This window comes from Pristis pectinata, chromosome 7 (assembly GCF_009764475.1).
Source record: "Pristis pectinata isolate sPriPec2 chromosome 7, sPriPec2.1.pri, whole genome shotgun sequence".
In the NCBI taxonomy this organism is placed as follows: domain Eukaryota; kingdom Metazoa; phylum Chordata; class Chondrichthyes; order Rhinopristiformes; family Pristidae; genus Pristis; species Pristis pectinata.
In genome coordinates this window covers 42,290,588-42,311,465 of record NC_067411.1, presented here as the reverse complement: position 1 = coordinate 42,311,465, position 20,878 = coordinate 42,290,588, and the positions used below count along the sequence as shown (strand labels likewise).

The 20,878-nt window shown below is 39.8% G+C and overlaps 1 protein-coding gene across 1 annotated transcript in view; it reads right to left on the bottom strand.

Annotated features, from left to right (window-relative positions):
* Positions 1-3,519: 3,519 nt before the first annotated feature.
* ecpas (Ecm29 proteasome adaptor and scaffold) overlaps positions 3,520-20,878 on the bottom strand; it is a 78,826-nt gene continuing 61,467 nt past the window's right edge. Inside the window, exons 34-45 of the mRNA XM_052019562.1 lie at positions 20,672-20,738; positions 20,088-20,179; positions 16,690-16,756; positions 15,139-15,330; positions 13,848-14,059; positions 12,585-12,628; positions 12,196-12,388; positions 9,701-9,839; positions 8,918-9,023; positions 8,740-8,828; positions 8,577-8,648; positions 3,520-6,335 (exon numbers count right to left, since the gene is read on the bottom strand). Of these exons, the coding sequence (XP_051875522.1) occupies positions 6,196-6,335; positions 8,577-8,648; positions 8,740-8,828; positions 8,918-9,023; positions 9,701-9,839; positions 12,196-12,388; positions 12,585-12,628; positions 13,848-14,059; positions 15,139-15,330; positions 16,690-16,756; positions 20,088-20,179; positions 20,672-20,738 (1,413 nt within the window). The 3' untranslated portion in view covers positions 3,520-6,195. The remainder of the gene's footprint in view (positions 6,336-8,576; positions 8,649-8,739; positions 8,829-8,917; positions 9,024-9,700; positions 9,840-12,195; positions 12,389-12,584; positions 12,629-13,847; positions 14,060-15,138; positions 15,331-16,689; positions 16,757-20,087; positions 20,180-20,671; positions 20,739-20,878) is intronic.

Below are 20,878 nucleotides of genomic sequence, written 5' to 3'. Positions count from 1 at the left end.
ACAATGACCCTTAGTTCCAGAATCTCCCATAGGAGGAAACACCCTCTCCACATCCACCCTGTCAACACCCCTCAGGATCTTGTGTTCAAATTCCCTCTAACTTTTCTAAACTCCAGCAGATACAAGCATAGCTTGTCCAATCTTTCCTCATTAGTCAACCCACTTATTCCAAGTATTAGCTAACAAACCTCTCAACTGCTTCCATTGCATTAATACCCTTCCTTAAGTAAAGGCACCAATACTGTACATAGTACTCCAGATATAGGCTCACCAATGCCCTAAGTAACTGAAGAACCTCCCTACTTTTGTTTTCAATCCTTTCAGCAACAAACAGTACCATTCTGTCAGCCTTACCACTTACTTGCTGTAGCTGCATACCCTCCCCCCACCAATCATATACTGGGACACCCAGATCCCTCTGCATCTCAGAACTCTGCGACTTCTCACCATTTTGTCATGGATGTGGTGGGCCAAGGGGCTTGTTTCTCTGCTATATGACTCAAATTCTATTTAGATTTTTGTTTTTTTTTCCTGACCTAGAACATCTACATTCAACACCTGCCTGATGGGAATTGAACATAATTCCCAGACTGTTTAGAACACTCCCCATAGGAAGTGTTTTTCCCCAATGCATTCAGTTTCTTTACTTTCAGGGAGATAAGGTTCTCGCATTGAATGGGTATTGTGGCTATTGAATGAAAAAGAATAATCTGTAGTACACAGGTGTTGGAAACATGGGAGAATGAAATCGGTGATCTCATCTTCAAACTTTACTTTGTGGGACCTGGTGGTGTGTAAGCCCGAAGAGATTGTAATATTTGCTGACAAGATGCCAGGTCCAATAGAAATAAGAATACTGACTTTTACCTTTGGTGAGGACTCTTATCAGGGAGTGAATATTACTGCTGCTCAAATTCAGGTGGTGTTTGAAAGGGTAGATTTGGAGAAGATATTTCTAATCAAGAATTTAGGAAAAAGCTCTTTAGCCAGAGGGTGGTGAGAATGTGGGATTCAGTATCATAGAGAGAGCTAAGGTGAACAGCAGAGATGCATTTAAGGGGGAAGCTAAATAAGTGCGAGGGAGAAAGGAATGGGTCACGAAGATGGGGTTAAAAGGCTTGTAGGAGGAGGCTCATGTGGAGAGAAACACTGTAATAGATCAGTTAGCGCAAGTGTCTTATTCTGCACTTTAAACTTCTACAATATGGAGCTTGGCAGGGACTTTAGACCCCAAACAACTAAGACGATAGAACAATTTAAAAATCAATAACAAACATTAAAAGTTAAAGCACAAGTTAAAGTACAAAGATAAAACAATGCAATTAGCATCCTGCTGGTTGGGACCAGGTGGAATGAAAGATTGCATCCACACAAGTTACTGTGAAATTGAATTCTGCATCACAGTGATTTTCTTCTGAAGATCGTGGGATCAAGTCCCATTCAAGATACTTGAGCATTAAATCTGGGCAGACATCAAACACATAACCTTTACCATATTAAAAACAAAGCCAGCAGACACACTGGAACTTCAGTACCTGTGAGTTCATCTGCCATGTCTTGGAAAGGTATCACTGATCCTACGTCAACACTGGGTCCAAATCTTGAAATGCTCTACTCAACAGTGCGTTGAGAGTACTTTCACAAGGTCCATAGCGGTTTAAATCAGGGGACTCACCACCACTATCTTGAGGTCAATTAACAGCAAATGTTGGTGCTCCAATGATGCCTATGCTATAAGTTAATTAACAAAGGTCTAATATTGAAGACCTGCTGAACCCGTGGTATGGCATGGTAATGCCTTTTGAACAAGACATTAAATCATATACCCTCTCCAAATGGGCAAGAGATCTGATGGGACCATCATGAAGAACATGGCTCTCCAGGAAAGAAGTCATATAAATGCAAGTTTGTCCTTTCCAAAACATCAAAGTTTGGAAATTACTTTTTACCCCCCAGATAATACAAGAATAGTTATACCAATAAACAGCTTCTTTCTAGCTCTGAACTGAACTATACATTTACCTTGGTTATTTAAACCAGGCTATAACTTTTTTTAAATGTCACTTCTTCAAACCATTAGCAAAGGTCACAAAATATGGGTTAATGGAAGGACAGGTGTGATCAATTAATGCAGAACAGCTTGCTTTCTGCAGCTAATGAAAAGCAAGCAATGATGTGGTTATAGAACTGAACTAATCTTATTAGCGAAAAAACAATTAACAGAATTTACACTTGTAAAGGGCAACAGTACAAATTTAAGACTGGATGGAAACAGATGAAAAACAGCCTAATTTTAGCCAATGAATTTAACACTGTACAGGTTGTTGGGTGGGAATGCTGAGATTAAAAACCTTCAATTTTATACTATATGCAGAGTGTGTAGGCCACAAACAATTGTGTTTTATCAGTAAAAATGATTTTTTAAGGAATGTTCAGATTATAGCACCTCTACTCCAAGAAAGCACTATTTATATTGGAGACTGAAAAGTTTATATAACACATGGAACATAGAACAGGACAGCACAGGGACAGGCCCTTTGGCCCATGACATCTGTGCCATGATGCCAGATGAACTATTCTTATTTGCCCGCTCATGGTCTATATCTCTCCTTTCCCTGCCTGTTCATGTGTCTGTCTACATGCCTCTTAAACATTGTTATCATACCTGCTTCTACCACTTCCTTTGGTAGTTTATTCCAGGAACCTGCCCTTCTCCATGTAAAAAACTTGTATTGTGAATCTATTTTAAGCTTTCCCCCTTTCAGCATAATGCTGTGCACTCTAGTATTTGACATATCCACCCTGGGAAAAGACTCCCATCTACCCTATGCATGCCTGTCATAATGTTATATTTGGTTGCAGATCTGTAGGCATTAAGAATTGTGTGCCACAAAATGGGAGCTGTTGTTACTACGGAATGATTCAGTGGGCAATTGCAAGTAACTATTTCAAACCCGAACTTTTCCCACAGATAATTCACTGCAAGAATCCTATTTACACTCCTCTTCCAATGTCTTAAATAAATCAGGTCTTCAGGGGTCAAGCTTTAGTGACAGTTAGCTGGATGCTATTCCAACCTCCAGTCTTCTGATTTGGCACTGGCATCAGATGTCATTCTGGAAAAGCCACAGAACATCATGCAGTTTGGAGGAGAATGTGTCGGATTGGATTTGAACCACAAACGATTGCAGACTGTTGCATAATCCTCATTTCTGTGCTATCAAGTGTTTTGCTCTGTTATATTTTCGGGCTTTGTTCTGTTTCCTTCTGGTGCTTTGCTTTTAAATTGGAGGACAACAGAAAGGGAGAGAGGGAGAGGAGTGAGTTCAGATTCTGTCTAATGTGACCATACTGCACCACAAACCATACATGCCAGCAATTTTACAATCTTCATCCCAACTCCATGTTGGATGGACATGTATCTAGATGTCACTGTTATCTACTTACTGAATATTGCATCTTGACCTTATTTGGCAATTGAAGACATAAAAGCAGTAGTACAACAGCACAAGAGCATTTATTGATTTTGGCAATGTTAAAGTGTCTGTATACACCTTCCCTCATCCATAAGCAATGTCTCACAGAAGACCAAGCATAATTTTATTATACACATCATGCAAGCACAATTCATATGGACATTCTTCATGGGGCCCACCAGTTTTCTCAAACATTTCTTAGATCCCCAGTTCTAAATGACATACATTGACACAGTGAATCCGATCCATCTGATGTTTATAAACTGCTTTTATGAATGTATACGAAGAATGTACATCCCTACTGTGCCCAATTAAGCAAGTGCTACAGGTGCTCAATTGTAAGGCCAAATGAGATTGTTACAGAAGTTATAATTCTTACTGACACCTTTAACTTCAGAATAAAGATTTTACCTGGCACTGGAGGCTGGAGTCATTAACTCTGACCTGAGTAAATTAATCATCACCGTTCATACAATTCAATTTAAAGTTAATTTGAAACTATACAAACCTACAGCAGTAAAATGGGCTTTTAATTAGGGTTTTATTTTTCTTTCTTTGTTGGCCAAGTCCGAGATTTTTCGCCCCACACAAACAATTCTGTTGAGAAGAGGTTCTGATAGACAGTATCAGTACAAAGGTTTTACCAGTGAATGGCTGGAACAGCAGCAAGTATTTGCCCACACAGGGCATGGTACAGTGTTTATGGTTAGCAAAATAGTGCAATCATTCTTCATAGAAAACTTGAGGAAGGCCACTTTTCTACTTGGGAGTGGCTGGCATCAATCGTTCCCCCACATTAAGATTAGGTCGAAACTATCAAGAACTCAAACAAGCGGAGCATCCTAAGTGACATATCAGTCAATAAACAAACTGCCACAGACTGTACAATACAACACTAAGGACAACCCAATAGCAATTACAAGTCTTCGCTCTCACATAGCTACAGGAATAACCATACTTAAAACAAAGATCACCATCTTTATAATGTATATCCTCCTTGCAGATCATTCACCACACACGGCAGGCTGACACTTGTTGAGATTGAAGCAGTCGGCCAATTCTTTCATCTTGTGTTCGAGATGCTCTACCAAAACTTCTTCATTAGGAACAGACTGTTTGATCCATGTAATAAGTAGATGTAGTCATCAAACTTTGAGCTTTTGGGACTCCGTCTATTCCATCACTTTGCCCTTTTTAAATATTTCAGACCTGTTAATAACTTTGCAATGCCCAACTTTGTTTTTTTTTCTGCATTTCCTTTAATTCCTGCAAAAGTGCAAGTTGACCAGCAGAAGCATATGATACATCTTACAATCTAAAGAAAAAGATACTTATGGAAAAGTGGATCATAATTCATCATCTTTTGATGATCTAGCACATCTATGAAACACAAAAGACAAGCACTGTCATTCTCAATATCTCAAGACTGATGGAGAATTAGGAGGGCTGCTTGCTCAGCCGCCTAAAACATCTGATGGAAGCCTTCTTCTGAATTGTTTTACAAGATCAAATTAAAATGAAAAGGTTATAATTTGATGGATTTAAAGCATTAAGAATTTTTAAAAAATAAAAAATAACTAAACACACATGAAGTGCAAACTGATCCTTGGGGCAGGAGAGGAGAAAGGTTGCCACTTAAGAGTCCAGCGTATATCCTACATATTAAAACATACAAATTCCAATTCAGCTCATCTAAAGAATTCATTAGAAAATGTGTGACAAATGGAGTAAAGGTATACTGTAAAGAGAAATGGGAAATCTTGATCATCAGCTCATAGGGTCCTCAGAAATATATGCTTTTGCTAAAATTACAAGGACTGCAAAATGCTTTGCAGTATAGATGGTTATACCCTGACTCAAGTATAACATAGTGGTGAACTCTTGGAACTACTAAAATAATTCCCGTGACACCACTTCCATTTCATAGTAGAAAGAACCAACTTGGCAGTAATAATATCATCAGAAACATTTTCTTCATATTTTTTTCCTCACAGCCCAAATTATGCAAAAATGTTGCAATGAAAGTTTTGAAGCAGCATGGAAATGCAGACTTGAAATAAGAAGTGCTAAATGTTTAGTCAGCTAAAGGGAAACAGCTAACTGCTGAAATCAATTCTGGAGTGACGTCAGAATTGTCTGAATATCATTTTGGAGTGCACATTAATGTGCAATTATCACATTACAAATGCTGCCACATTGACAGTATTTAATGACATAAAATAGAAGCACATTGCACCTTTGACAGCCAAGTGCTACCTCTTTCAAATTCAACATAATCTAATGTCTTTTTGTTGTGAATTATTGGACTAACATTTAACTTCACTAAACTTGGCACAAATAAATTGATGTGTGCACCTCATAACCACATCTCCAACTCTGAACTACTGCTTGACAAGTGCATTATATGTTTCATAACCAGAACCCTCAGCCTCTGTAATTTCCTGCTTCACTGGAGGAAGACGCAGAGATATAATTTGCATCTTGTGCAGATATGAGAATCTGCAAAACATCACTAACTGAGCACACACAAACCAACATCAGAAAATGGAATTCACCACACTTGCACCTCTTCTAAGTTGCAGGTACAGCATTTGACTTATACTCTTAAACAGGCTAACCTGACAACATATGAAGCAACACTTTAGGTCTAATGTATCCAAACTGATTAGCAAGATTTTGGGTTGTCAAGTCTTCAGCTGAACAATAGGTCTTGGCAGGTTTATGGGATATTTGCAAGGCATTTCTTAAGATCTGAGGCTTTATCTTTCAGTTCTGGCCTGTTGTCCGATTCCATGCTGGTTAGAGATTTAAGAATTATATCCCTCTTTTCAGGTGTCAAAGTTGCCCATTGATTAGTCTCTGGAAAAGAAACACGAACACAAGTCTTAAACAAGGAAATTCTTAATTCAATGTGTGACCCAAAAGAATGATGACCCTTGAGCAAGCTGCCCAGAGGTTTGGTGAAACCACACCTGAGGTTGTGTATGCAGTTTAGTCTTCATACCCAAGGAAGGATACACTTGCCTTGGAGTTACTGTTGTATAGATTCATCAGCTGATTCCTGGGATGAAGGGTTTGTCTTATGCAGAGAGATTAAGAAAGATTAGCCTATGCAGTTTAAAAACAAGCTCATTCTAACATGGAGGTTTCTGAAATATTCAACTGGGTATAATACTGAGCTGTTGTTTCCTTGAGAGTTTAGAAAATCGGAAGCAGTCTCGGGATAAGGTTTGGCTAATAGAGGAGACATTTCTTTAATCAAAAGGACAGTAAACCTTTAGAATTACCTAGCCCAGAAAGCCATGGATGCTCTGTTGGTTGAATGTTCTGAAGGCTGAAATTGTTTAGCTTTCTGGTAACAATGAGGGATTCCTTTTGGCAACATGAAAGCTGCATCCAGTGAAGGGGATGAACAACTGTGCTGCCGTGTTCATTGGGAGAATGTTGATCAACTCCTTTTTCAGTAACCAGGGTTTCCCTTCCATCACCATCAATGCTGGCCTTGCCCCATCTCCTCCACTTCCCGCACGTCTGCCCTCCCCCCCGACATAACAGGGGCAGAGTTCCCCTTGTCCTCACCTACCACCCCACAAGCCTCCGCATCCAACACATCATTCTCTGTAACTTCTGCCACCTCCAATGGGATCCTATCACCAGGCACATCTTCCCCTCAACTCCACCCCCCCTCCTGCTTTCTGTAGGGACCACTCTCTCCGTGACCCCCTTGTCCACTCATTCCTCCCCACTGATAACCCCCCTGGCACTTACGGCTACAACCGCACCAAGTGCTACACCTGTCCCCACACCACCTCCCTCACCACCATTCAGGGTCCAAGACAATCCTTCCAGGTGAGGCAGCGCTTCACCTGCGAGTCCGAGGGTGCAGCCTCCTGTACATTGGTGAGACCCGACATAGACTGGGTGACTGCTTCGTCAAGCAACTTTGCTCCGACCACTGCAACAGCCAGGACCTCCTGGTGGCCACCCACTTCAATGCCACATCCCACTCCCATACCGACATGTCTATCCATGGCCTCCTCTACTGCCACGTTGAGGCCAGATGCAGGTTGGAGGAACATATCCCGCCTTGGGAGTCTCTGACCTGATGGCCTCAACATCAATTTTTCTAACTTCTGGTAACCCCATCCCTTCTTTTTCTACCCCCCCCACCAACTCCATTGTTCTCCCTTATTCCTGTGGCTCCCTTCCCCCAGCTTGATTACCTGCCCACCTCCTCTCCTCCTCCAGCCTTTATTCCATGGTCCACTGCCCTCTACTACCAGATTCCTCCTTTAGCCCGTTGCCTCTTCTATCACCTCTCAGCTTATTATATCTTCCCCACCTACCATCCCCCCCCTCACCTGAACTAGCCTATCACCTGCCTATGTGTGCTCCTCCCCCTCCCCTGCACCTTCTTATACTGGCTTCTGCCTTCTTCCTTTCCAGTCCTGATGATGGGTCTCTGCCCGAAATGCTGACTGTTTATTTCCCTCCATAGGTGTTGCCTGACCTGCTGAGTTCCTCCCAACACTTTTTGTGTATTGCTCCAGACTCCAGCATCTGCAGAATTTCTCGTGTCTCTGTTAAATCCATGATGATTTAGCACTCAAGATGTATTCTAGGAACAACAATCAGCTCCACAAGTGGACATTACAGAGCTCATGACATACGCACTCCAATTAGCTGAGCCAATGCGAGCAACATGGCCGTATTCAACAAGCTGTCCGGATTGATTTGGCAAGCTGGAAAACTGGTAAACTGGCAAGTTTTGACAATATTTTTTATTTAGTATATTTTAGTGGACATATTTTTCCCTGGGCCAAGAGCACTCTGCAGGGTAGCATGGCTACATTAACCGTTAGTAATCAACTATTTATGAAGTAATAGACACTGAACTAGAAAGTGTGTTCAAGAAAATCTAAACATTAAATATTTCTAAGTGGAGCACCCAGCCAGACTTCTCTGGAACCATGTGCATTAACAGGTGCTTTGTGAGAGGGATATACCATTATAAGGAGGCTTCAGACAATGAATTGCTTCCAATGATAAGCTGCCCAACATCCTTTGCAGTGCTGTGTAGGTAACTTTAAAATTACTCACCCTCAAGTTTTTTAAAGAGAAGTTCTAATATTGATAAAGCTTCTGTCCGTACTGAAGAGTAGCTCTTGTTTTCTTAAAAAAAAAGGAAAAGTTAAAACCTGTGAGTTTATGTTTAAACTGTTCTCCAAACCAGGCAAAAATCTTGACTTTTATGTTGACTCACCTAATGGAAAGGTGAGTGCGGAGCAAGTATCTTTCAAGATCTCAGATAATGCACTTGCGTCTTTGTTGTCCTGGCTGAGAAGCAGTAAGCTGCAAAAATAATTGAAGCCCTTTGTTACCAGGTTTCATAAAAATTCACTGATCAGGTTGCAGGTACAAAATGTCATAACTTTTCTTACCCCTGGAAGTAGGTATTCATTGCTTGAAGCACGCCGAGTTGAACTCTCCATGTACTTAGCTTTAGCCTTTCACACATTAAGTGACACAATTCTACACGGTACCGAGCTGCAGATGAGACAAAATACATTTTCATTAGCAAATCGCCAAAATATCAACATATATAATGTGGACACAATAATAAAGCTCAGGGCAATAAATTTTCCAACCACCAGAATTGAGGGAGTCTGTAGATCTAGATTAACCCACAATGAATTGTGTGCAAAGAAAAATATATTTAGTGCTTTTTTAAAAAAAATGATCAGGGATGCGGATTACAACGTGGCATGTTTACATTAAAAGTCTTCATTGTAAGTAGGATCATGGAAATTTTTAAATGGAACTAAAAATGCAATAAAAAGTGGCAACAGAGAGAAAGATTGTATGGATGAAATGAACACCAGATTAAAAATGTTTATTGTAAATTAAATAACTGCGCCTTTTTTTCTAAAAAAAAAAGGCATCTATTTTAATGCAGAGAAACAAGAAATTCTGCAGATGCTGGATGTATCTGGAGCAATGCACAAAAAGTGCTGGAGGAACTCAGCAGGTCAGGCAGCATCCATAGAGGGAAATAAAGTCTATTTTAATGCCCTATATAGGCTGTTACCCATGCTTGTCACGAAGTACAATTGATTCTATTGCACAGATTACTTGAAAAATGTTGGAACATTCCTTACTCCTGAAGTAACAGTTGAGTATTCAGTGAATGAGGGAACATTATGTCGTTCACTAAAATAATCTACCCTGTGTTTCTGGAGTCCTGGGCCAGGCCTTCCCAAGAGTATCAAAAGCACAAAGCAGATACTCCATCCGTAGCTCTTTCTCTTTCTCCTCCTCCTCCTCATCATCATCTTCTTTCCTGGAAGATCCTGTTGCTGTACTCTGAAATGGAAAATTCGATGTTCAATAGTCTATTCCAATGCTTTTTCTATTTGGCTTCAGAGATTTGACTTGTAGGTAGATAAATCCCATTCAATTCATCTAAAGTGGTTCACATTCTGAAACTATTAAAAATACATTGGGAGAATATATCTTACACTGATGTCTCCACACCGAGTCACAGAGATTATACACGTAATTGCCAGGTGTACTTTAGGTTTAAGAAACTGAGAACCACACAGTTCTTTTGTTTATATAAATATGGAACAAGAAATAAGTTGTTTCTCGTTCCATATTTATTCGTAAATTTTTTTTCCTTTTGACTGAAGAAATTTAGGGATGATCTCTGGTGGGAGGAGAAATTTAATGGAAGATTTGACTGAGGTGGCATAAATCATGAATATATTTGATACACTCTTGAACAGACCTCACATGATAAAGATTAACTTTTGATCTCTTAATCTACCTCATCATAGCCCGTGCACTTTAACTGTAACACTATAGTCTGCATTTTTTTTCTTTTGTACTACCTTGATGTACTGCTGTATGGAATGATACTGTTGTATGGATAGCATGCAAACAAAAGCTTTTCACTGTATCTCGGTACATGTGACAATAATAAACCAATTACCAATTAAGGTAAAAAAAAGAGAAACTATTTCCATAAGTGGATGGGTCAATGACCAGAGGACAGAAAGTATATGACTAGTAAAAGAACAAGAGGCAAATTCAAATAATTTTTTTTCCATAGGCTAAAAGGATCGTGAGAGCAGATTTGACAGCAACATTGAAAAAAATTGGATAAATAAATGAAGGGGAAGAATTGCTGTGCTATCAAGAAAGTAAAAGGAGTGAGATTAGTTGAACAGTTCTATAAAAGTGATGTAGAGGCATAAAGGGCTGAATGGCCTTCTCAGGTGTCAATAAATAATCTTTAAAGCAAGTGACACCCAGGTTCTCTGGCAATCTTTTCAATTGACTGTTTAGCTGAGTTAAATTCCAAGAGTCCCTGAAGACTTTTCTGATGGTAGATATGTGCTCCAACTCTTTATTCAATGTCCATGCAGGCCCTTTCCAGCTGGGTCCCTGTTTATGTTTTAGAATACATGGGAGAAAACTGATGAAAACACTTTGGTTTAGAACAAGTCATTTGATATCCATACAGAAAGCCTTCCCAACAAATTTATGGTATTTTAGAATGGAGGAAAGGTTATATGTCTATATATGGAATGCATTGAAAAAGGGAAGGGACATAGATTTATCCTTAGTTAAAAAGGATTGTGAACACTTGAGCATGTCTACATCAATGGTGCTGAGGTCGAGAGGGTTGAGAGCTTCAAGTTCCTGGGAGTGAACATCACCAGCCTGTCCTGGTCAAATCACGTAGATGCCACGGCCAAGAAAGCTCACCAGTGTCTCCACTTCCTCAGGAGGCTAAAGAAATTTGGTTTGTCCCCTTTGACTCTCACCAACTTTTACCGATGCACCATAGAAAGCATTCTATCTGGATGTATCACAGCTTGGTATGGCAACTGCTCTGCCCAGAACCGCAAGAAGCTGCAGAGTGTTGTGGACACAGCCCAGAGCATCACGGACACCAGCCTCCCCTCCTTGGATTCTGTCTTTACCTCTTGTTATCTTGGTGAAGCAGCCAGCATAATCAAAGACCCCACCCACCCCAGACATGCTCTCTTCTCTCCTCTTCCATCGGATAGAAGATACAGGAGCCTGAGGGCTCGTACCACCAGGCTTAAGGACAGCTTCTACCCCACTGTGATAAGACTATTGAATGGTTCCCTTATACAATGAGATGGACTATGACTTCACAATCTACCTTGTTGTGGCCTTGCACCTTACTGCACTGCACTTTCTCTATAGGTGTGACACTTTACTCTGTACTGTTATTGTTCTTAGCTGTACTACATCAATGCATTCTGTACTAAATCAATGTAACTGCACTGTGTAATGAATTGACCTGTATGATTGGTATGCAAGTTTTTCACTGTACCTTGGTACAAGTGACAATAATAAACCAATACCAATGTATAATATAGGACAAATGTAGATTCATTTTAATGCATTAACCAAAGAATACATTGGGCTGCGAGACATGGGTACTTTCACTAATCAAATTATATTCTGAACTTTGGGACAGTGTTTCTCAATTTCATGCTATTTTATCAATGATATGGGAAAAAGAAACAAATTTGGAAAAGTCTGCTGTCAGAGTTGCTAGTCTCTGGAATAAAATTCAACCCTACCAGAAAGAAGCTAGCAACCACGACATCTTTTCATCACTAACACTGGTTAGCAAAACACCACTGGATTTGTTCAATTCCACTTGCAATATTAAATTTACCTTTTTAATAACAGGAAATAGAATATCCACCATATCCTGGAAACAATCTTCTTTTGTTGCTTGCAGAATGTTTGCAATACTTTTTAAAGCAACCATCTTGTACCGAAGGTTTTCTTTGTGGCATTCTTTTAACATAACCTGAATAATGGTGTTGATACTGGGCTGGTCAGGCACTGATTTCTGCAACTCTGGACTGGGTACAAAATTCAAAACAAAGTCATGATAGAGACAGGAAAAAGACCCTTTGTTAAATATAAATGGTCTTTATATATTGAGAGTGATAATATCTTTCATGATACTTATGCAGCCATTTCTATTTTTATTTTTCTGGTGAATTACTTACTACAATTATACAAAAATGAGCAATTACGTTTGTTCTTGATATTTACCTGCATGCAGTTACCACACTATCAACAGCTTTCAACAGTTCCTCCTGAAAGAAGAGCACATTTTTGTTATGGCAGCATTTTGAACCCTTTGCCTCCCTCCACCCCTCCACTAGTGACTCTCTCAGTGCCTCCTATTGTTAAGATAAAACTTCAGATGGAGGAAGGCAGTTCAGGCCCTCCTGATTCATCCAACCTGAAGCACACCAAATCCTTTAATGTAGCATCCAATTATTTGACATTCCAGGAATTTTGTCTCTTACTATGGCACACAGCATTCCTCAGTGCACATGAAAAAATTATACAAAAACTGAAATGCTGGAGGCACTCAGCAAATCAGGCAGCACCTGTGGAAACTTCTGGTACATGGTCTTCGACCTGAAACGTCAGCTCTGTTTTTCTTACCACAGATGCTCTGCGAGTTGTTGAGCGTTTCCAGCATTTTCTGTTTTTGTTTCAGATTTTAAGCACCCACAATTTTTTTTTTGATTTTCATCTTTTAAAACTAATTTAAGTTTGAACCCATTTTTCCTTGCTTTACGATTTAATTTAAAAATATTCTAGGTTTATATTTTTCATTGTTTTAACAGTCCTACACTTTTAAGATTTAACTTCTGACTCCCTTTTGCCAAGATGAAAAGACCAAGTATTCCTAACAACTTAAAGTCAATCTCAAGGTGCTTCCCACCCTTCTCTGGCACCACCTTTGTATTCACTTCTGATCCTCTCTTCGACACCAGTGGCGGATGCAGAACCCAATTGGTAGGGTGGGTCTAACCATGCCCTGTACAACTTGGATCATTACCTTTGATTCTAGGAGGCTGTGAATCTGAAATCTAAACTCTGACTATACAAAATGAGGCAAAATTGCAAAGGCAAATAAGGAAGAAACATTTTAAAAGTACCGTTCTACAATGACTCTAATCAGTAAAACTAAAAAGGCTGGAAATGAAATAGCAATCAAAAATCTGTCACATTTATCAGCAGATGAAAAGGAAAAGAGAGTATGATGATACTGATTAAAGAAATTACTATACCTGGGCTTTAAAACTTGCGTGTCCCTAGTTGCCCCTTTTACAATTTCCCATTAAGTTATTCTGCAATGCAATATGAAATGTGGTATCCCAACTCCTTGTGAATATAAATATTAACTGTTATTATTGTTATCCCAATCTCTTTGTATCATTTGTATAATTATTAATGTATATCAATTTGAATTAATTTGAAATTTAATAAAAAGATTGAAAAAGAAATGTGGTATCCCACCTTTCCTGTCCACGTTCGACCTGTTATTCCTTGTAAAAGTGCATTCAGTATCATCCCTAAGTGTGGGGGAACCAATGAACCTGTCTGCTGCTTGGCAATGGATGCCATAGCAGCTGCTCCTTGCGCTTTCATCTTCCATGACTGGGACTGCAGCGCCTTTTGTGTAATAGCAATCAATTCCTGCATGTACAGTCGTATTCCACCAAAACTACCTGCAGCAAAAGCACAAATATTAACCTGTCAGTGCCAGCTGAAAATAGAAAAATTGGTTGTCTTAGAGGGGCCATGTTATTCAAAATTTAGTTCATCTGCTATAAGACAATGGAGTGTTTGTCTAATTGATGCAACTGATGATTTCAGTAAGATATCAAAACACAATGTTTCTGGTTGCACATGACTGACACAACTTTAGCTGATGGCCCAATAACATACTGCACAGAAAACTCATTCATACTATGCACATCCAAACATCTAGCCAGTTTGTACCAGATATTCAATTGTCTATTCTGGAATTCCTTCCTAGTCTCTCACCTTCGCAAGGAGGAGGGGGTGATCATGCCCATGGTAAAGATGGGAGGTGGGAGAGGGATGGAAATAGACGGACGAAGCATGGAAGGAAGGGGGAAAGAGATAGGCAAAGAAAGAGTTGAGGGAAATATGACCAGAGAGATGATGAGTCAGAATGGAAAAAAACAAATAGAAAGAATCAGATTGAAAAATAGATGTATACAATGAGGAAAAGGACTGCAAAAAAGAAAGTTCAGATGAAAGGAGAAAGTTGAAGAAAAAAAGAAACTGCATGAAAGAATGAAGTGGAGAATGCAGGAGGAGTGTTTTTAAAAATGTTATTTTTCTGTGAATATTATCCTGAAGAAACATTAAGTGGTGGATGTGAAGTCTGAGACAGTAATCTAACACAGATTCAGACAATACGTAAACAAGATTTAACTGATCCTTGGCACTTTGAGATGTTATCTGAAGTTTTTCTGGCAGCATATTTCCTACTAATAATTTGGGAGTATCCAATAGTCTCGTATTAAGTGGGCTCCCATTTGACTTAATAATTAAGAATTGTGACTTCAGTGAAGACAAAATAAGAATGTGTATGAACAAGCATCTGGGAGTACAACAATGATTATGGTAAGACCAAGAGAAATAAAATGTTTTACAAGAAAGGACACCATTCCTGTAGGTCTTGATTCAGATAATTATCCAGTTACTAAATTTGGCCCAAGCTAAACATTTTGTGCTGTGAACAGTTTTAAACTTGAAGAGAAAACATTTTACCTACCAGGTACATTCTCCTGCCATACTTCCATCCACAGCTCTGAATCGTTGTTTTCCCCTTTATCTTCATCTGCGATTTCATGCATTCCAAGAAATGCAAGGGGTAAGGCCAGGGCTGCATGTTGCTTGATTATATCGGGGCTGTGCCGCCCAATGGCATTTACGGTTAGTACACAAGCTGATTGATAGACTGGCTCTGAAAAGACACAAGGCAGACTAATTTCTCAGACCAGTTAAACAGACCATGAGATTTATTTAGCACAATAAAGATACAAACACCGTATGGAAATTTCTACAGGTGTACAGTGGAGAGCATTCTGACTGGTTGCATCACTGCATGGTATGGAGGCTCCAATGTGCAGGATTGAAAGAGGCTGCAGAGGGTTGCAGACTCAGCCAGCTCCCTCACAGGCAAAACCCTCCATACCATCAAGGGCATTTTCAAGAGGCGGTGTTCCAAGGCGGCAGCATCCATAATTAAGGACCATCACCACCCAGGACATGTCCTTTTCTCGTTACTACCATCGGGGAGGAGGTACAGGAGCCTGAAGACCCACACTCCACGTTTCAGGAAAAGCTTCTTCACCTCCACCATCAGATTTCTGAACGGTCCATGAACCCAACCTCGTTATTCCTCTTTGCACTATTTATTTTGTAACTTGTAGTAATTTTTAATGTCTTCATGTCTTGCACTGTACTGCTGCCACAAAACAACAAAGTTCACGGCATATGTCAGTGATAATAAACCCGATTCTGATTTCTGACCGAGGGGATTTAATGGCTGAAAATTGATGCAGAGGAGCCCAGTGTCCACAAATACAATTTCAGGTACTCTTTAACCAAGTTCTTTAAAAAGGAATTGCAGTCACATTTTTAAAAAAAGTTGTTAGTGTCTTTCATGGTCTCAAAACATTCTAAAGCTCTAATTTTGAAGGGTAGATTGTAATGTAGGCAACAGGCAGCCATCTGCATAATGCAAGCTCCTATAAAAAGCAATGTTAATAATAATTAAAAAGCAAAAGCCTGTAGCTGCTGAAATTAAAAACAGAAAATGCTGGAAATACTCAACACACCAGGTAGCATCTGTGGAGACAGTAAAACAAGCAATTCTCCCAGCATTTTCTGTTTTTACTTCTAATCCCCTTGAATGACGTTAGTTGTATATGTTGAAGATCTGTTGAAGTTTGAGTCAGGACACTAGGATAATACCCTTTTTCTTCTTTGAAATAGTGCCATGAACCTCATGCCCATCTGACAGGGTGTCAACTTAACATCTAAAGATGCTACTTCCGAAAATTCACCAGAAGAGTGTCTGCCCAGATTTTTGTGCGGGTTTTTCATGTGTGCCTTTAAGACATAGCCTTCTACCCATTGTGGGTCTACTCAGCTGTGGGATACCCCTTGAGCCACAGTTGACATTAAGACACAAAGCATGACAAGCGATTAATAATTTTAAATGGAATGGGTAATGTAAAGAGGTGTGCACATAATTCACATGTAAATCTCCTTGAAGAACATTGACAGAGAACTGGACATAATATTTAAATATATTTACCATCTTTCTCAAGGTACCACATGTTAAGTTTTTGAAATAACTTTTCCGTGCTGCTGGGCCGTGCTGCCTGTAAGATAATATTCAAGTTTTGGATTGTTAGAGACTTGCATAACAAATCAACATACATACAAGACATGAACATAACATGTGTTCCATTGAACCTACCCCACAGAAAGCTCAGATATTACTGCTGCACCAGTCCATTCTTATCACTGGCATGCCACCAGTCATGTCATCTCTCAGGACAGGGCAAAAATATGCCGGAGCATTGTTATTTTTCATAGTTCAATTTTAGGAGGGGGAGAAACAATTGGGGAAATTTTCTACCCTTGTCTTTGGTGAATGTAACTGATTCCCAGTGGCAACATTAATGCTTAAAAACCACATGGCATTTTACAGAAGGTCTGCTTTCCAATCAGGAATTGGTCCAACAGTCTCTCAAGCATGCAGGATCTGCATTCACCATGCAAGGCAATATCTAACTCAATAGGTCATCTATTGTTCAGGAACAGAAGTACAGTCTAACATTCAACCTAACTGTGGCCCTATGAAGCTTATTATGACCTCTGGTCTTCCCAAACGGCTTCTAAGGAGAACACAAACAATCAATTTTGCACAGCTATGTCACATTACCCCAAAATGTACAGATTCCCAGGAGTAACAGAACAAGCCTAAAGCCTTTCTGAATAGCTCAATCTTTTAAACAATTTAACGCTACTACAGCGCCAGCGATTGGGGTTCAATTCCCGTCGCTGTCTGTAAGGAGTTTGTACGTTCTCCCGTGTCTGCGTGGGTTTCCGCCAGGTGCTCTGGTTTCCTCCCACATGCTAAAGACGTACGGGTAATTTGGGGTTTAAAATGGGCAGCGTGGACTCGTTGGGCCGGAAGGGCCTGTAAATACAAAAAAAATAGAATTATCCTCAAGGGGACACTTCAGGTTTCTTCCAAAGATTTGTACATCAGGCATGGAGACCATAACAGCATGCAGTATTTCAAAAGTCGTCTAATCATGATTAAGTACAAGGCAAGATCCACTCATGCAACCTACTGCCCTGTTTATGCTAGTTTCACAGCATCAGTCAAAAGGAAAACAGTAACTGATTAGAGAGTTACGAACAATAGCATTATCCCTTCCCCTGTAAACCAATTTTAATTTGATTACAATGTAATGTGCAGGTATTCTTGACAATAGTTCTTCAAGTTCATTACATTGTATTTCTCCAAGCTAAGTGAACTCCGCTGGAGTGAGATCTCAGCACATTCAGGTATGCTTGCAGTAGTCTGTTCTGTAGTGTTATCACACTAAGGAATGTTAGATAGTAAATTGTGATACATCTTAAAAGTTATCCCCCATTGGCCTCTCTGATCACTTGCTCTGCTCTGACTCAATTTCAGATATGCACTCAAGTTAACTAAATGCAAATATTGCTCACTCACAAAGCGAATTTCAGCAGAACCTGAGAACCTTAATGTCCATTCAAGAGAAATGGACACTGCAAAATTAAAGCCACTATTATCTCAGCTTAGAGACTGAAGGACAAATTGAGTGCAGACTGAATTGATAAAGAACTCTCAACTCAGTTCAAGTCCACATTACTTATAAAGAATTATTAGGAACCAGAAAGGGTGAATTGCCAGTTTGAATTAATATCAACACCTTCATCTTCCTGGCCACCATTCAATCAGTATCAAAATCAAATCATCAGATCAATCACTTTGCTGCTCTGTATGAGTGAGATATGCTGCATTTATTTTATTCATTCAAGTAATGTGGGCTTTGCAGGTGCAGCCAGCATTTAACTGCCCATCCCTTACTGAGAAGGTGGTGGTAAGTTGCCTTCTTGAGGTGTGGGTGTACCTACAATGCTGTTAGCGAAGGTGTTCCAGGGGTTTGACCCAGCAACGCTGAAGGTACAGCGATACATTTCCAAGTCAGGTGGCTTGGAGGGCAACTTCCAGGTAGAGGTGTCCCAAACTTTTGATGCCCTTGTCCTTCTAGCTGGTAGAGGTCATGGGTTTGGAAGGTGCTGTCTAAGGTGCCTTAGTGAGTTGTTGCAGTGCATCTTGTAAGTGGTACAAACTGCTGCCACTGTGCATTGGTGATGGAGTGAGTGAATGGTTGTGGAAGGGGAGCCTATAAAGAGGGCTGCTATGTCCTGTATGGTGCCGAATTTCTTGAGTGTTGTTAAAGTTGCACTGATCCAGGCAAGTGGAGAGTATTCCACTTGCCAAGACTTGAGCCTTGAAGATGGTGGACAGGTTTTGGGGAGTTAGGAAGTGAGTTACTCGCCTCAGGATTCCTAGCCTCTGACCTGCTCTTGTAGCCACATTGTGTATATGGCTACTTCAGTTCAGTTTCTGGTCAATGGTAACCCCCAGGATATAGATTGTGGGGGAATTGGCTATAATAATACATTCACATAATACATTCATTCCTCTTCTTCTGTAGAAACAACCAATTGTTTCTGAAGTGCATTTTAGCTGCTGTTCTCCAGTAATTTTCCCCTCAAGTATGATGACACTTTGGGCATTTTTCCCTTATATTTCCTTCCTTAGTTTCTCATTCTTATCTGTGATCATAACTCACTGAAATGCTCATTATCCACATCAGTTATGTCCATAATCTAATCTTAAACTACCACAAAGCATCTTTACTAAATAAAAGGGCACCCAACATCTAACTGCTAACATATAACATTTTGTTTGCTCACTTCTATTGTTGGTGAACAATGCTTCTACTATGACCAAATGACTAGAATACCAAAATAGAGATCTCTGGGTGAGAATGAGTAACGTAGCACTAATAATATACAGCAATAATATGTCTGTTGTGATTTTATGGTAATGCAATGAAGTATTGGCATGTCTTCTCCTACTGCAGTATAACATGAGGCTGACTGTTTCCTTCACAACAATGTTGAAACCTTTTTCCTGATCTGAATGGATCAAGAGTTGCATCACATGCAACATCTACAGTATTTATTTCTTGCGCTAGGCCCTGCAATTTAATGTATCCATACTGGCCTGAATCCATACTGAACCCACAACTAAGTCATGCTGAACGTTACCAAATTGGTTTCAAAACCAGTGCTTAGCTAAATTTGGCATTCCTGCATTGAGATTTGAGAAGAAAGCTGGATTCAGAAAAGCACTGTAGTACAGGTTCGGAGCAAGAAGGCAAGTTTGGTTTGAGACAAAGTGAAATAAGGGCTTCCTTTTTATCTCACAGATGCCACAATTGATCAAACTGCCCAATTCAGAGAAGATTTCAAAGGCATTCTACCTGCCTCACCTTTTACAGCCCAAAGTTCACACTGTTCTTAACCCAGTTTCTCCTTTTATTTCCCCAGTTATTTAGCATCTAAAGTCACATAACATCATTTTCTGTAGAAACTCACCCGAACCAAATGACCGAGTGCAACAGCGTAAGCTTTTCGTATGGTAACACTACGATCATTTAAACCAGACAATACAGCGCTCATCAGTTTACCTATCAATAATGAGAACAATGTTACAACAGAGTCAGACATTGCAGATGGCCTGCCATTTCAGCTCACAAATTTGGTTAATTGTGTGTGCATATTTTCTAGCCCACTATTGCAACTTCAGTATTTAACGCTAATGTTAACAAAATGTAAGCAGGTGACTTTTGGAATGGACATTCATATTCAATCTGGAATGCACTGTCTCAAGTAGCAGTGGATGCAAATTCAACAGCAGCTTTCAAAAGAAAACTGGTTGAAACATTGAGGGGAAAAAAATTGCCAGGGCTTTGGTTAAAAGAGCAGGGAACAGAATTAACTGGAGAGCACTTTCAAAGAGGCACAGGCACAATTGGCTGACTGAATGCCTATGGTGCTGCACACTTCAATGTATTTAACATGGAACAGGGGCATCACAATTAGGCAAGTTGGCATAGTGGGCTTCCACAGCTTTTCCAATAAAGTAAGAGTATCAAATAACATGTGTTCTGTACACTCACCTGCAAACGAATTTAAGTCTTGTGGACATTTGGTTGTCAAAAACACTACCACATGGGCACAGCCTCCCTGTAAATCACACCACCATATTAACTAAGAGGCTTAATATTCTGATTTGCTTTAATAAATGCAATAACATTACTGCATCCGATCATGCTTGATGTAATCTGTGCCTCATGTCACCTCTGGGACACCCATTATTACATTTA